General features: G+C 37.5%; 1 protein-coding gene across 1 annotated transcript; it reads left to right on the top strand.

Annotated features, from left to right (window-relative positions):
• The first annotated feature begins 1406 nt into the window (after positions 1-1406).
• On the top strand, positions 1407-3631 carry LOC131044655 (uncharacterized). The gene is made up of 2 exons (XM_057978023.2): positions 1407-2281; positions 3102-3631. Exons 1-2 carry the CDS (start codon positions 1731-1733, stop codon positions 3283-3285), a joined length of 735 nt encoding a protein of 244 aa, XP_057834006.2. The 5' UTR covers positions 1407-1730; the 3' UTR covers positions 3286-3631.
• The last annotated feature ends 13910 nt before the right edge of the window (positions 3632-17541 follow it).

Genomic DNA, 17541 nt, shown 5'->3' with positions numbered 1-17541 from the left:
GGACTACATAGATATCATATATCTACCTTTATATTATGAGGGAGCATACATCTAAAAAATAAGTATTCATTTATCTAAGCTATCACAAGTAGAGTGTTCCAACCTATCAAGGACTCTTTATACATGACTAACTCAATGCTACTCAATGAACTAGCAATTCAAGATCTACTTTAGTTAGTAAGTTGGGTATTTGCCAAAAAGAAGGGATGGCTTATGGAACTTCATGCCATGTGTTGTCTTATCACTGATTCCTTATGCAATAAATCTATTGGTCTTTTTCAATCGATTCTATAATGTCACAACAAGTTCTATAGCTAGCTATCTGTTCAGTTAATTGCTGAACAAGACAACCAAGGGTCAAATTTGGCCCAATTACACTTCCTATATGATGTAATCAAAGAACCCCTGCATTCTTATCAATTGAACTCATCCAATTCAAATAATTTGATTATATTTGACTCAATGCACCTCATCTAAGCAATTCAAGATCCATTTTGATTAGTAAGTTGGGTATTTGCCAGAAAGAAAGAATGACTTATGGAACTCCATGTCATGGGTGGGTTGTCTTGAAACTTACTCCTTATGTAACAAATCTATTGGTCTATTTCAATCAATTTTATAATATCACGACAAAATGTAGAGCTAACTATTTGTTCCAACAAGATACCAAGGGTCAAACTTGATAATCAAAGAACACCACCGTCTTACCAATTGAATTCATCCAACTCAAATAATTTGATTATTTGATTGGATGGCGAGTCACCATTGTAAGAAAGAGTTTAATTTCCCCACAATAACAAATTATACAGTCGTGTAATACTTTGTAGATGATGACGTTTTATGGGCTGGCTAAGTTAAATGCTTAAAATATTGGCATAGGAGAGAGAATCGTCTTTAGGTGCTGTGATTCTGATTCTGTCTGGGGTTGCGTGTGGACCAATACCAGAGAAGAAGATAATGCATAACATATTAACACGTATCTCGGACCAGGGATTTCTACAATCTTCACAGAGGGGAGCAGAGCAATTAGTGCTTATGCTCTTTTTAAAAAAGTGGCCAAATGTCCCGTGATGGTTCTTTCCCAGAGACAAGTCACATGGATTCCCTCCATTACTATGAAAGAATTCTCAGTAAAAACAATTGTGGGCAAGGGATTAGAACTGGGTGCTTTGATTCTTCACATTTTATACGTCAAAATCAATTCTTTGGCATAAATTAACAAAGCTACAGGATTTTCTTGAAGAAAGTAATCAAAACAGTCTCCTGTCTGCATCGATAAACAGTGAGATATGGGGTAATGGTGTTGTAAATGATGGGTCAGGTTAAAAAATGGGCATCACTTTCTATCATCGTCATTTGGCCCACATCTCACATCAGGGGATGGATCTAGTGCCAGTGCGCAACAACGTAAAATTGGACCCATGGGCTCAAGATATTCGTCCATGGAATCAGCCCATCAGAAGCCCGAAATTCCAAGTACTCGTCTTTAATTTTCATTTTAAAGGTTTCTGAGCAAATGTCTTGATCTTGGTTCTTTGCAAAATATCTCTAGCACATCAAGGACCAATTCTGGGATATTTTATTGCATAGGTGTAATGGTCTTTGAATACGAAATCTCAGAGTTTTAGAGCCATGGAAATGAGGTCTTGAAGTGTGAGAGAAAGCATAAAAGCTCATTAGTAAGAACAATCCTAGATCGGGAGGAGGAGGAGGAGGAGAGGGTGATAGGAATGCTTGGGAAGAGGCCTCGTGGTCTGCAGAGAAGCACAAGCACTTCTAAGGTGATTGAAATGGTTGCTTCAAAAGACAGGGCAAGACCCTCTGCAGTCAAAGTTCCTCCTCATCATTATCATGAAGTCCCAAAAGATGGGCTTTTGAATGGCAATGGAAGCTCTAATGTTCAGACTAAGAGTCCAGATAAATTGGTGTCTCCTCGTTCTCCCCTCTCGGTTCTCCAGTGTTTGCTAACGAATTACTTTATTCGAAAGGCAGAGGCTGAAGAGCCCAGGACCAGTGTTGGCTTGAGTATTGTTATAGATAATTTGAATAATGCTGATAACAACATTGTATCTCCTTCTTGTGTGAGCAAGATGCAGATCTTGAATAAATCCATGCAGGTTGCAGCACAGTGTAAAGAGCCAGGAAACTTCAAGCAGAAAACAGCACCAGCAGCTTCTTCCCTGCCATCTGTTCCTTCTCCACTCCCTGCCATAGATTTTCTTGATGCATGCTATCTCTGTAAGAAGTCCCTGGGTCCTGGAAAAGATATCTACATGTACAGGTAACTTTCAGTACTTCCATGCCATATTTTATTCTGATTATATGAAAAAATGGAAGCATAGGTAATTTGAGAATGTTATAAAAAAATATCAATGTTTTATCTTTATGAATATCATCTAGATGGAATAAGTTAATTATTTTGTTTCTGTTAGTATTATCTAAATGCAGCAGTGAGTGTTAAATGGAACTTTCATTCTCATCTCATGAGAGATGATGAGAGATGAGTATGTGTGAATTACTCAATTGATTCATAAACTATACAGTACAATAATAATTTATAAAAAATGTAAAAAAGCAATTTACATAAGAAATGTAAAAAATCAATTTACATATATTTTGAAATCTCCTAACATATATGACCCACTTACATAATATTTCTGTATTAGAATTTCTACATACATATAATTATAACAAATTTTTTATCTAAAAATCCTACTTGAAAAAATTTCTTATAAAATCCTACTTGAAAAAATTTCTGTAAAATCTTTTTTTTTTAAATTAAAAAAACAAACAAACTAATTTATCATTTTTTTCATCAGTATTACTGATTTTCTCTTTTTCATTTAACTTTTCTGATGATAGATCATGAGACATGATCTGGAACACTGTTAAAAAATTGCTTACACATATCCAGAAATCATGCTTTAGAAATTCGATGCATTTAATTAAATTTGCCATTGATTTGTCTTACAATTAAACCATATGAAGTGAAATTGAGATGAACTATTTCACAGTTAAACCCATTTATTCTAAGCAGAGCATTTGGGTTGTCAAATAATCGTGTAATTTAGAGCTAAAATTATATCTGCGTTGTTGTGTAGGGGCGATCGAGCATTCTGCAGCGTAGAGTGCCGATGGCAACAGATTCTGACAGATGAGCGAAATGAGAAGTGTTCTTCTGCGGCCATTAAAGCGGTAACGGCCTCACCTTCTCGTCGCTCCGGAGGCCATGGCCATGGCCATCGTGCCCGTGGCACAGGCAGAATAATGGCTACTGTAGGATAGAGAAATATCTCAAACTTTATATGAAGCTTCAGGCTTCGACCCCTGCTGTAATCGGCTTTTCATCTTTCAATATATACTATATAGAGGTTTTCACATAGCCCATATAAATTAGGGGACAGCTAGTAGCTTGAATTGGGGACTCCTGGAATTTACAGCTACAGCTAAAAATAGCTTTTGTAGGCGTCTTTGATGGCCAGTAAGCTTGCTTGAATATAGATATTATGAAGCCAGAGGAAGAATCCAACGCATTTCAGAGCTTAAAAAGTTTGTAATTGCCTCTGAAATGTTTTTAACATCATCGAATGTCAATGGAATAGTAGGCATACAAGCCAATTAAAACTTTGAAGTTGCTGATTACATTAAATTTTAATATGGTTAGCATTTGTAGATTTTACCCAAAAAAAATTGGGTAGTTAAATAGCTGTTATTTTGGAGATTTCTTTATGCAAGAAGCCTAGCCAGGCCATAATCAGTTTAATCTAGCATGAAGAAGAGTCTCCCATAGATCGTGTAAAATATGTGAACTGGGTATCTGGTAGTAACAGAAATACACTATTTACTTTTCTCTGTCTATAGTAAAATGTGTCTTAACAAAGTTCATCTGTCGTTGGGGAAGAGGAGCATGGAGAAGAGATTGTACAGAAGAAACGTACCGTGTGTAAATAGCCGGACTGTTGATTACAAAGTCTCATTGAATTGGGCATTCAATTCTTGGGTTTCAGGTTTTGTAGACGTCATTGATTTCATAGACTGATTGATCTTAAAGACGATAATGGGTCCCATAGATTGTCTGGTTTTGTAGACGTCATTGATCTCATAGATTGATTGATCTTAAAGACATTAGGGGTCCCATAGCAATCTTTAAACGCCACTAAAAATGTTACTTTCATTTCATTTCAAAGCACTGTTCAACTCTTAGATTCCATAGACTGTTTGGTTTCCTAGATGTTATTAAAAACTTTACTTTTATTTAATTTTTCTGCTCCTCATCGAACTGTTGACTACAATATGTTAGATGTTTCAGCCTTTTGTTTAGGTACATTAATCACAACTGCTCCTAACTGTACTGTTGACTACAATATATTGAATGTTTAAGCCTTTTCTTTAGGTATATTAATCACAACTGCTCCTAACTGTACTGTGGTTTTTCCTCAAAGCCTTGTATGTCTTTAATCTGAATTTGAAGCTGAGGAATGCTGCTATTATCCCTAAGGAACTCACTCCTTTCTTGCCCTAGGTAGCTGACTTGTTCTGGCGTACTTTTTTCCTGGCAGGAAATGTAAGTTTTGTGTGTCCTTTTCTGTACAAGCTATTACTGTATTTTGTCACAAGAAAAATGTTTTGGCAATGCAAATGTGCACATACCTACAGTATAAGACATCCTGTAAAGTAAATTATACTGATGAAAATGTATAGCTGCACCACACATAGTTTTGTTTTGATTTCCTTTCCTTACGCATGTGGCTTGGCTTTTCTTCTTCTATGGCTATGCTTCACTACTACAATTTATTTTACTTTATTTTTTCTTTTCTCTATATTTCATAATAAAATAAATATATAATTTTAACAAGTTTTGGAATGGTCATTTTACATTTATTTGTTTTTTATAAAATGTAAATATACTATTATATTAAATTGGTTAACTACGTATATCGAGAATGATTGCAATCAATAAATGTTTAATACAAATTAAGTAAAGATATTTATCACACAAGATTAAGTGAAGATGATCTTATATTTCTAACATTCTCTTTTAAGCTTGACTTTATTCTCTCAACTCTTCAAAATTTTCTTTAGACCAGGTTTTGGTGAAAACATCTTTAACTTTTTTTTATTTTTTTATTTTTAATTTGCAAAACAAAAGCTTAATTTCTTTATTAAAGACTAACTCTCTTATAAAGTGATATCTCATATCAATGTGTTTTTTTATTAAGAAAGCAGCGAGAACCAGGGCGCTGACCCTTTACATAGTATGAACTATAAACACCATAACAATACTATAACAATGCATAACAACACTAATAAGAATAGTCATCCATTACACAAAAACATACAAAGAGTTCGGAAAAGAAAAAAACAGAGGACCCCAACCAAAACAAAAGACCAGAAGGAAACTAAGGGGCAAAATTGTGAACCCCTAACATCTCAATGACTCTATTCCAGTCATTGTACATAAACTTATACAACTCCCTAGCCACCTCCTTGTCCGCATCCTCAACTGTAGTACGCTCCCTTAAGAGGGAGAGAATCAGTGCCGAGCTATGAAGAATCTGCAGACATAATTTATTAAAGCTAATAATCTGGTTGTCTTGAGCATCCGACTTGCATTTAATATGTTTTATCTCATTAGTGATGGCCTTTAAATCCAGGAGTTGGCCCATACTTTCAATACGCCTCAGAAGGTTGGAGACCTCATTGCTGATGTTTTGGATTTGTTACAGGGTTGGGATCCCCTTCCACCTCCTTGTTATCCTCGTTCTTCTGCTCTTGGTTGTTTAGATTTTCAACACCCATTTCCACTTTAGCTTCCTCACTAGTCACCGCTTCCTTGACCACATCATCCTCAGGGGCCATAACAACCTAGGCTCCAATAGCATCCGAGTCCGCCATTTCTATTACCTCATCAAGGTCCACCAGGTTGATTTGATCAACATTTTTCTCTTTTGGTTCAATATTCACATCACCGGTGGGGGGCCCAGAGGTACCCACATCAATCCCATACATAGAAACCTTAAGATCTTCACCACCTGTAGACCCATACAAAGTAGCCCAATCCTTGACATGGGCACAATCCTCCTCAGAATTGGAAAGACTTGGGGTTTCGATTTACTCTCCGAGGAGCCCTTAAAAGTGAGTTTGCGAGACCTCCTCCTTCCTTTAGTGTCTAGGGAGGAAAACTCACCCTCCATATCATCGGAGGAAGAATTATCCTCAATGATAATTCTTTTAAGTTTAGCAAGGGATTTTCCTTTGCCTTTGGAGGGGGTATGGGATTTATCTTTGCCAGATGGGGAAGAAGGCACATAGTAAGGGGCAATTTCAGTAATAGAGATGGTGGAGGGAAAATGAGAGGTCATGAAAGCTTCATTAGAAAAATGGAACAATTTGGGGATAGCGAGGCCAGTAGAAAACCCCATGAGGGGGTGCGATGTAGTCAAAGGGGGTCGAAAAACCATGAGGTTTCTCTGAGCGCAAAGGGAGAGGTGGAAATTGTAAAGTCTGTAAATGAGGCTCTGATGCAGAGGGATGGCCGTCTTGTCCCCATTTCGAGTCAAGGACTTCCTTAATCGAGACTTCCAAAGAATGTAACAAAAAAAATGGCAAGCAAAGAAGATCATGATTGTGAAAGTGGTTAAGCAAAAGTAGATGATAGTAATAAAATACCTTATATCGGCCTTCTAGGGTGAAATAGTTCATTATCATCAGACAAATTTGATCCCAGGGGTGCTTCAACTCTTCTCTAGCGAACCCACCTTCCATTTAAACAGGTTCCTCTTTGCCTTTGAAAAATCTTTTCAGACCATCGTTGTTGGCCACATGACTTGTCTGCTTCCATCTTCTCTCGTCTAAAGAGAGGCCCGTTGCCTGAGAAATTATCTCCTCAGAGACATCAAATGAACCCCCCCCAACCGTAACCCTCCTACCAACCTAAGAGTTCACAAACTGGGCCGAGACTTGTTCATCATGATTGCGAAGGCACTCCATGAACTCTGCAACCCCACCTTCCACACAACAACATCTTTTTTGAAGTCATCCAGCTTGTCAGGTTTGTATCGCACTCTGTCACCCCCCATTGTTGAGACTAGACTAGTGGCAGAGAGAATTTGATCAATAGTAGACATAAGAAAGAACATACATAGGGTGTCAAGAAAATAGCTCTTAGTGAATTTAGAAACAATTTTCTCACAAGGGTCAAAGATTGAAATCATGGAGAAGACGCCTTAAGGTAAAATTATTGCCAAAATTGTTCTTGGGAATAGGAAGTTTGTGTGAGCCATTAATCATCCCTTGAGATATGACCTTGGGCACATAGAAAATCATCAAAAAATCGAACCAAAAAGGATTATCATAAATTTAAGGAGCACGTGGCTCAAATTGCATACTGCAGCCAATTAAATCCATCCAGCCAGACCATTTAAGCATGCCATCGCACTTTGGATTCATCATGAGGAAATACCCCTGAAAAGTGTACTAAAAAAAGATGGTGGCACACACATCACCTATAGAAGCTATGCTGGCAGTCCACCTCAACCGATCGTTGGCGCTAATCATCAAAGGTTTACACATTTTCAAATTTTAAAAATAATTCCCCCTGAGACCCAAGAAGCCAAGGGGAAAGAACAAAAGGGATAAAACAAGAGCTTAATCATGAGGGGTAAGCTTGGTGCCCTCTCCCTTCAAGAGGGAGTTAACATTAGGCGGCAAAGAGTTGTGATTCCTCCAACATCTGAGGTCCGAATTCATTAATCCAATGGTTGCAAGAGCATCAACAACGATATTAATGATGCAAAAGGAGTCAAGCCCAGAGATGAGCCTAATAATATCTCTGATGAGATCTTCAATTGACCAATTGAGTTTGTTCCTCCCTTTGATAGCATCAACAATGAGCTTAGAGTCCCCTTCAATGTACAAAATCCTTATGCCCATGGAGACGGTGAAATAGACCCTCCAAGCCAAGGCCATAGCTTCAGCTTGATTGCTAGAGTGGCCATTCAAGTTTCTCGCATAGGCTGCAACCAGGGCCCCACTGTGATTTCTAATGACATTGCCCCCAGCTGTCAGGCCATGTCTAGTAGCCCCATCAAAATTGAGTTTGAAGCAACTAGGAATTGGGGGGACCAAATAGTATTTTGCCTTTAGAGATGCTTGAAGTTATCAATATGTGCAAAGGATCTAGGCAGGTTCCAACAACGAGCAATCTCCCAATCCCAGTTGGAAGGAGGATTAGGGGGTTTTTAACAATAGTCACAGATTAATTTTCCAGGATGAGATTAAGGAAATAGGCGAACACATTTTCCAAAGAGGCCTCCTTATCCCTGAAGATCCGGTTATTCCTCTCCTTCCAAATGCTCTAGGAGAGATGTGGGGGAATTTGTTTCCAAAGGTGTTGGACCATAGGATTGGAGGTAGGGCCCCTCCACTCTTGCAACAAAGGTATCATATTTTTCGTTCATAGTCCAACTAAGGTTATTCTTATGACAAACCATCCCCCAGAGGGCTTTGGCAAAGGCACAATGGAGGAAATGATGGGGGGAGCTTTCCACTTCCATTTTACAAAGGACACATCTATTAGGGAACTGAAATCCCCGCTTAATCAAGTTGTCGTGAGTGAGTATTCTGCTATGCATAATAGTCCACCAGAAAAAAATCGATCTTGGGGATGAGTTGAGGATTCCAAACATCATTCCATTTAACTAGAAAGACTGGGTCCTGGAGCAGACAATTGTAAGCATTCTTAACTGAGAATTCCCTAGTAGGGTTCCATTTCCAAAAAAAATTATCCTCCTTAGGAAAGAAAGGGAGTCTAGTTTCAACCATCAGTTCCTGCAAATCCTTGGCAACTGTTAGCAGGAGCGACTGATCAAGATAGCTATCCGAATAGCCTTTATAAATCATCAGAGACCCTATCATCAAAGAAACCCTTAGCAACATCCTTAATCCGTCTAAGAGAGGGGAAGCAATCAGGGGATTGTCTTCAAACCAACAATGTTCCCAAAATAAAATTCCCCAAGCCAACAATGTTCCCAAAATAAAATGTTTCTTCCATTACCAATGAGCCACTTCATGCCCTGAGAAATGAGAACTATGCAACTAAGAATATTATTCCATATTTTGGACCCTCTAGGGAGTCCATCTTCATTTAAAGAAGAAAGAAAGCTACCATGGCCAAGGTATTTCGCCCTCATAATGTGACTCCAGTCTAAATCCATGTGGAGAAGCTTTCAAGTCATTTTGGTCATGAGAGCCCTGTTAAAGTGGGCGATTTTGCGGATTCCTAGGCCCCCCTTCAATTTTGGGTAGCAAACTTTATCCCATATAACAAGGGCAAACCTTTTCTTTTCTTCCATCCCAATCCAAAGGAAAGTTCTTTGGATGTTCTCTAGCTTGTCAACCATGGTGGCATAAATTTTACATAGGAAAATGAAGTACACTAGAATACCCTGCTAAGTCGAGGCTAGTAGTTGAAGCTTCCCCGCACTACTGAGGAATCTACCCTTCCACCCTATTAGTTTCTTTTGCATTCTCTCTAAGATAGTCACCCAAAAGGAGTTGGAGACATCCTTGAGAGTAAGGGGTATCCCAAGGTAAGTGCTTGGGAGGGAGGAAATTTGATAGCCCAAGATCCCATGAATTTTAGCTTGGAGTTTATCAGTAGTATGAAATAAATAAATGTTGTTTTTATCATAATTAATGTGCTGATTTGAGGCCTTAGTACAAAGTTTAAGAAAGGATTTCCAACCCTTGGCCTCAATCACCAAAGAAATCCCAAAAAAGGATGGTGTCATCCACAAACTTCTACAAAATGGTAGGAGGAATAGTGGAAGCAAGTTTGATCCCCACGAGAACCCTTCTCTGAACAAGAGAATTAAAGTTCTTGGCCAAAACTTCAACAAGAGTAATAAGAAATAGGGTGAAAGAGGGTCACCTTGTCTAAGCCCCCTGGAAGGCCCAAAGGTCTCCTGAGGGATCCCATTCATAAGAACTAAATAATTGACAGTAATTATGCATTCCCTAATGAGGTTAAGCAACTTTCCCCCAACACCTAACTTTTGCAAAACTTTAAAAAGGAAGCTCCATTTCACTCTGTCATAAGCCTTAGAGATATCCAATTTTAGAACCATGTCAGTTTTACGACTTTTGTCCATAGAATGAATGACCTCATGATTTGAGATGGTTGCATCAAGGATTTGTCTACCAGGGACAAACCCCTTCTGGCTAGGACTAATTAGAGAATCCAGAAAGGGTTTAAGCCTATTGACTAAGACTTTGGAGAAGATCTTGTAGATAGTGTTACAAAGACTAATAGGTCTAAAGTCCTTTAGAAGGGTTGGCTTCTAAATTTTAGGAACCATAGAAATGAAAGTATTGTTAAACTTCTTGAGAAGCTTACTAGACCTAAAGAAATCTTTGGTAACAAGAACCACATCAGCACCAACCACATCCCAATGGTCTTGGAAGAAAGTCAGAGAGAAGCCATCCAAACCCAAATCTTTGAAAGCCCCCATAGAGTACACAACATTACTCACCTCGTCCTTAGTAACCGGGGTCATAATAAGATCATTGTCTTCCATAGTGAGGGGGGATGGGAGGCAATGTAGGAGGTCCGCATCCAAGACGGGGTCCCCAGTTCTGCAATCATCATTGAAAAAAGAAGAGAAATAGTCAGAGCCTCATTTTCCAAGGCCATCTTCATCTTTGAAATCTGATTCTGATAATTTCTTAAACAAGAAATGTGATTTCTTCTTCTATGAATATTGGCCAATCTATGGAAAAGGGTCATATTTTTATGTCCCTCTTTTAACCATTGAACCCTCAATTTTTGTTTCCAGTATAGCTCCTCCCTAGTCAAGCTCTCCTTCCATTTCTTCCTTAAAATGTCCTCCTCTTGGTGGGTAGTTTCAAGGAGATCCCCTTTGTCAATTTGTTCCTGGATGATTGCCATCTTGGCACTGAGCTCCTTTTTTTGAACAAAAATGTTGTCGAAAGTGTTTTTGTTCCATCCTTGAACATTTCTTCTGATCAAGTCTAATTTGTGGGCATACAGAAACATGGGTGTGCCAGAAATATGTGTGTTCCACCAACATTTGATGCAATCTTTGAACTCGGGATGGGTGTTCCACATAACTTCATATCTAAAGTGGTAGCCTCTCTTGGCACATGAGGTGTAGCTACAGAGGAGAAGGGGATTGTGGTTAGAAGCTGTCTTGGGGAGGGCAAAGAGCTTCACATTAAAACCAATACCCCAATTGCCCGAGATGAGGAATCATTCCAATCTGACCTGGATGAGGTCCTTTCCTTTTCTAATATTGGAGTAGGTGAATCTTTGGCCAATCAGGTCCACATCTAGTAAACCATCCCTGCCAATGAAATCCGCTAGATCAATCATATTGTCAAAGTACTCTTGAAGACCCCCCAATTTTTTTGAAGGGAAGATCGAAGAATTAAAATCTCCTGCAATCATCCAATGAGAATTGGAGTAATTCTAAAGAAGAGCAGAGATATCATTCCAAAGAGAGAGCCTTCCCGATTTGACATTAGGGGCGAAAATATTAATGAGAAACCAAGATCCCAGAGTAGAAGAGAGCTTGGAGACAACAAAGTTGGCATAAGAGGTAACCAGGTTGCCAGAGAACTGTGACAGGTCCCACATAGTGACTAGACCACTAGAAGCCCCATTGACATCACTAATCAAGAATTGGGCACTAGGCCAAATTTTTCCAGCACTAAAAGCAAAGGGGGCTTTAGTCATTTTAACCTCATAGAGAAGGAGAACTTCAATTTTGTTTTCAAAAATACAATTCTTCAGAGCATATTGCTTTTGGGGGCTTGGGGCCCCTCATATTCCATGAGAAAACCTTCATTTCTTACCTTTGATGGAGTTCTAAGGTTCGTTGCCTATCATTAGCAACTTCCCTTGTTGCTTTCTTATGTTGAGAGGGTCTCTGCATTGGGCGGCCTATCCTTAGATCAGTCCTAACATCAGTTTTCATATTTCTAGTCTTGCGTCTTTGTGTGATCCATCCATCATCACCAGGGAGTCAGAAACAACTAGAGGAGGCTCCGGGAGAGGAGAGGTTCAAACCCAGGGTAGGGGGAACGAGCATTGCAGATGAGTATGAGGGGCCCTCCAAGAGCAACATCTCAGGAGGGGACCTGACAGACCCAAGAGCATTCAGTGTTGAGGAGCCAAAATCAATCTCACCCTCCTCCAGAGGGGTGACCACATTCAAAGGGGTGGAGATCAACACCTCAGAGGGGCCAAGCTCATTGTTCACCGTATTAGGAGCCAATAGCACATCCATGTCCAACAAGGAGTTAGGGGCCCCATTAATCCCTTTAGCATGAGAGTGAAAGAGTTTATTGATACTCTCCGTAAAGGGGTAGTCCTCGACAAGATACTCCATGGAAGAAGAGTCTTTATTAGTACCTTCCTCAACAACATGACCAATGTGTTTACTCCAATTAAACATGTGATTATTTGATAAAGTTGTAGTAAAATTTATGTCACAAAATATTTTGCACTTATTGCTCTTGCTTTAAATAAAATAACACTCTTCACATCCATAATGCTTAACAAGTTGTTGATGTAGTTCCCACATTTTTACTTTTATTTAGAAAGTGATCCCATGAGTTGTTTCCTTGAGGCCCATAATATTGGTCTAGAAGTAAGGTGGAAAACATAATCAAAGGTGTTTCTTCTATCATCAACACTTCCTCCATAATCACTATCAACATAACTAGCTAAACCAAAGTTATTAAATGTAGTATATAAAATACCATGACCTTTTGTGCCACTTGAAAGGAAATTTGCAACCATAATAAACTATTTACACATAAAAACCAAGAGAGAAAATATGCAAAATATTTTCAGAATCCACAATGCAAAGGAATAGATAAGCATACCATCAAGATGATACAAGACGCACCCCAGAAAAAATCCTCAAAGGTAAGAACCCAACCTTTGAAAGTATTTACACATTAAATGTATTATCTCATGAACAAAGATTCAAATACACTTGGAGATCTCCATGCAAGAATTCTAAGACATCAAGCTACCTAATTGCACCCCATTTGAACAAGCAAATGTAACCACCCATCTCAGTCCATGCTTTGTCTCCACACATATGAAACCTACAAAAGATGCTCAATCAACCTTAGCCAACAAGCCAAAGGTAGTGCAAGCCAACCTCAACAACTACTCACATGTTTGCTTCCATAAAAATATATTTGTGCAAAACCACCAAGTGGTACCATATAAACCATGAATTTATAGAAGCATGTCCCCATCATTTACTTTTTAGTACTAATTTTTTTAATTAATTTTTTCAATTAATATTAAGTTATTTAACATTAAACAATTTCTCAATGTGCAACCCACATTAAATATGTCTCCCATTGTTACATACACATACAAAATATTCCCAAGAATTTTTGAACATGTGACACGTACATCCCTAGATTTCCTTGATGCTCTACAATTGAAATTACATTTAACATTATTATCATTATGTAAGGTGTACATCACACCTTTCCCAGTATTCTTCCATTTGTTTTATACATTGTGTAAGGGGCCAAAAGTAAACTCAATCATGAAAGGAACATTCTATATAGTTGAAGCAGTCACTGGTGAGGAGGGACCTCAAAGAGATCAATTTGGACCGGTTAGCAAGAGTAAACACAACAGAAACACAAAGATATGATGGAGGCAATGTAGAACAAGTTGTTTTATTTCATAAAAATTGATTACATCCAACTGGTAACAACTGGGTTACAACATACCGACTCACAGGCCTAGTAGAACATACTGAATAGGTCACAACCGGGACCTTGAATCTTGAGATATAACTTCTACGCATAGTCTAGCTACTTGATTCTCTGGTTGATTGCATTCTAATACACAATTACAATTATGTATATCGATCCAAAGGATCCAGTCGGCCCAAAAGGATCAAAACCCAAAGAACAAGACCTAACGTGTAGAATAACAAGGTTAGCCTTTGCCAAAAGATTCCTCTAGAAAATCCAAAGGATGAAACATAGATCACAGGAAAAGGTCGACCACATGCCAAAGAAAATCAGAATCAATGCCCAAGGCTCCGCAAGCTTCAGAAGGGGTTTTGGTAGATCACCAAAATAGGTCTAGGCAACCAGTAACAAGAACTGCCAACCAGTAATAGGAAATGATCAAGAAAACCGAAAGCGACATCTTGCCAAAAAATGATCCAAATGCTATGCAGTCTGGAAGCAAGAAATGTGATCAAGTCTTCAAGTAGAATCCAACTCCACAAGATCCGGTGAGCCAAAACTGAGACACACAGAAAGGAAAGCTGAAACTGCAAATAGAAAGCAAAAAAAAGGAAAATATTTATGGTTGATGCAATATTTCTATGAACCGGGGATTCTCCTACATCAATAGTCATAAAAATATCTAAGTGCTCCATGTGTCCCATCAAGATACTTGCAATAATAGTTAAGGTGACAATCATCTCAAACATAAATCCTCTCATCCTCCATCAGATTATGCATAAAATTTTAGATTCAATCTAAATTTGTCACTCTAACTATCACATAAAAGTATCAATCCTTTCTCAACTCAATATCCAAACACAAACATTGAATCCAATGGTAACTAGTCAGTGCAAGCAACTGCTAAGAACTAACTAGCATGGTTGGAATAGCAACATTATCTAGTTTCTAATGCATTCAACTAACCATACCAAAAACCCAAGCTATACTCATTATAACAAGTAAACCTTATGTCATCACTTGATATCCAACAAAATACATTATCAAAATTCATTGAATATAAACTATCTAGCATGCCAAAGCCATCTAAAGTAATAACACATAAACATACAACAAATAGCCTCAAGACCCTCAATGCCATATTTTTAATGAAAAAATCCAATAATGGACATGTATATAACTTGGAACTCCAACTACATAGGTAATATCAAATCTAAAATAAATCAAGGCCCATCCAAAATTCCACCAATAACGTGCGCACATAGAAGGGTGTAGAAAATTCCATGATTATCATCTAATATAAAGGAACCTCCACGATAATATCCAAACCATACAAAATAAACCTTTATAACATAACAATCACCACTAGTCTCCATAAGTCTCCCAATTTCTCCACATCATAGAAGATACATATTAAAGACCCTTCACGTTATTACCTAGAAATAAAATAATGAAGTACAATAACAACAAATGACCACAAACATAAGGATCACAATGGCTTCACACAAACCTCAATTCCAATGTCATGTGAAAATGCACATCTAAGAAGAAAAAAAGTACTATAAAGAGCGAACCTACAAATCAAAACCATGAAGTGTGTTATTTTATTAAAATCATTAAGTGCTCAAGTTGTGATAAGTAATATCTCCTTTACAAAACTCAAAAAGAAAAGCCACAACAACATCCAACCATTCAATTCTAAGATCAAACATATCATATATAGATTAATAGAATAACCATGATGTAAGCCTATCAAATTAGAGTATAATCAAACCAAAATATTCATTCCCAAAACCAAGGGAATAAACCCAAAAGCATCCTCTACATTTCTAAAATAAGCCCTCTATATCTAACATCTATAGCTCAAGACTCATTTCCATGAGAAGAAAAAGGTAAAACTAAAATGCTTCTAGAAATGAGGTGGGCAATACTTATTAGATGATTCACCACTGATAGGATCCAAGAGTGGGGAATGAGATTTCTCATCCAAGATACACAAAGTTACAATGTGTCTCTCCAAGACAATCTCCTAAACATGTCCATATTGAATTTATGTCCAACCTAGGTATAGGTTTCTCAGTCTTCCTACTAAAACCTCAACAAGGACTAAGAATCTCAACACATGATATTCAATAATAGGAGATCTCAAGCCTCACCAAATTTGATATATGTATGCAACCAATCATCATATACCAAATTAAATCCATTATAGCATGTAATAACCAAAATATCACAATAAAAATTAGCATGCAACTCATTTATCATATTATTATAAATCACCATCAAAGCTCCACATTTGTAATCAACAATTCTCCATGATGTCATGATACATCTCCTCAAATGAATATCATATATCTCTAATGAACATATCAAAACTCTAATGCACAATAAAGAATCTACCATGGTACAATATAATTCATCCTATAAATAAATATCATATTTCAAACTGATAAATCATAATTGATGCCTTAACCAACAAATCAAACCATATGAAGAGAACTATCTCCTATCAATAGAATACAATCAATGTCAAAAAACTCTCACTACATAACAAAAAAAATGCAAAAGTTTCTCCATGACACCAGCAACCACTATAAAAGATCAACCATCACCAAATGATAAATCCCCATCACTAATAAATCTTCCATTAACTTCTAATGCCAAGCTAAAAATGATATCATGGTAATCATCTCCTAAGTAAATATTTGAAATAATTGTCCACACACACTAAAAAACAACACAAATAGCTCCAAATGATAAAGTGGAACCAATATTTTAAAATTGAGAAGATAAATAACCACCTACAATTAAGAATCAATCCAACACTATCAAAAATGCATTCACATAAACAACCATGTCATGAAGAAGTTATAGGCACATGGGAAACCTCCATGGCACCATTATCAACACCTAATGTACTCACATAATTAAATAATCATGATGTGGTAAAGACCCAAGCATACAAGGAACCTCCATGAAAGCATAATCAACAATCAATTTACTTGCATCAAACTCTCACGATCTCACATGTATATACCATACAATCAACAACTGTAGGTCCCATAACACAACTATATTGAATAACACCATCCCTCTACCTCATAAGGATATACAAACCAACAAACTAGATAACAAAACCAATCCAACTAAATATAAGTTGTATCAACACTAAAATATATATGCATATAGATGGCTCACATTCAAATTATCCATGACTTATAAGTATAGACAACCTAGAAATCACAATGCAATTATGGGCAACAAAAATGAGGGAAAACTGAGTGAGGGGGGGGGGGGGGGGTGAATCAGTTTTCATCGGATTAAACAAATTAAGAACAATCTTAGATCTGATCAGCTGCAACAAGAACAAAGCTAAATATAATAACAACAACACACATAACACAAAGATTTTGACATGGAAAACCTAGGTAAGGGAAAAACCATGGTGGGAACCTACCCACAATAAGATGATACTCTATAGTACTATGTGTAAATATTACAATGGGGAATGCACTTGCATTTAGGCACACTGCCTAAATCTCACTGCTCAAATATGATAACCCAAAAGGCTACAACCCTTAGGGAAGGTTCACTACCTTACAATAACATTCAGACAACAATCTGACTTATATGAACTTACAAAATAACATCTCCAAATGCTTGATGACAGTTCTGGTTAAGCACATTTGTCTGCTCTACAACACTCTCTACTCAACACTTCACACCAAAAGATGAATTCACTTGATTGCACATATACCACTCTCTAATAATGCAAACACAACACCCATA

This window comes from Cryptomeria japonica, chromosome 2, assembly GCF_030272615.1.
Source record: "Cryptomeria japonica chromosome 2, Sugi_1.0, whole genome shotgun sequence".
Classification (NCBI taxonomy): domain Eukaryota; kingdom Viridiplantae; phylum Streptophyta; class Pinopsida; order Cupressales; family Cupressaceae; genus Cryptomeria; species Cryptomeria japonica.
Note: the sequence above shows the minus strand (reverse complement) of the source record. Positions and strands in the feature narration are given on the sequence as shown.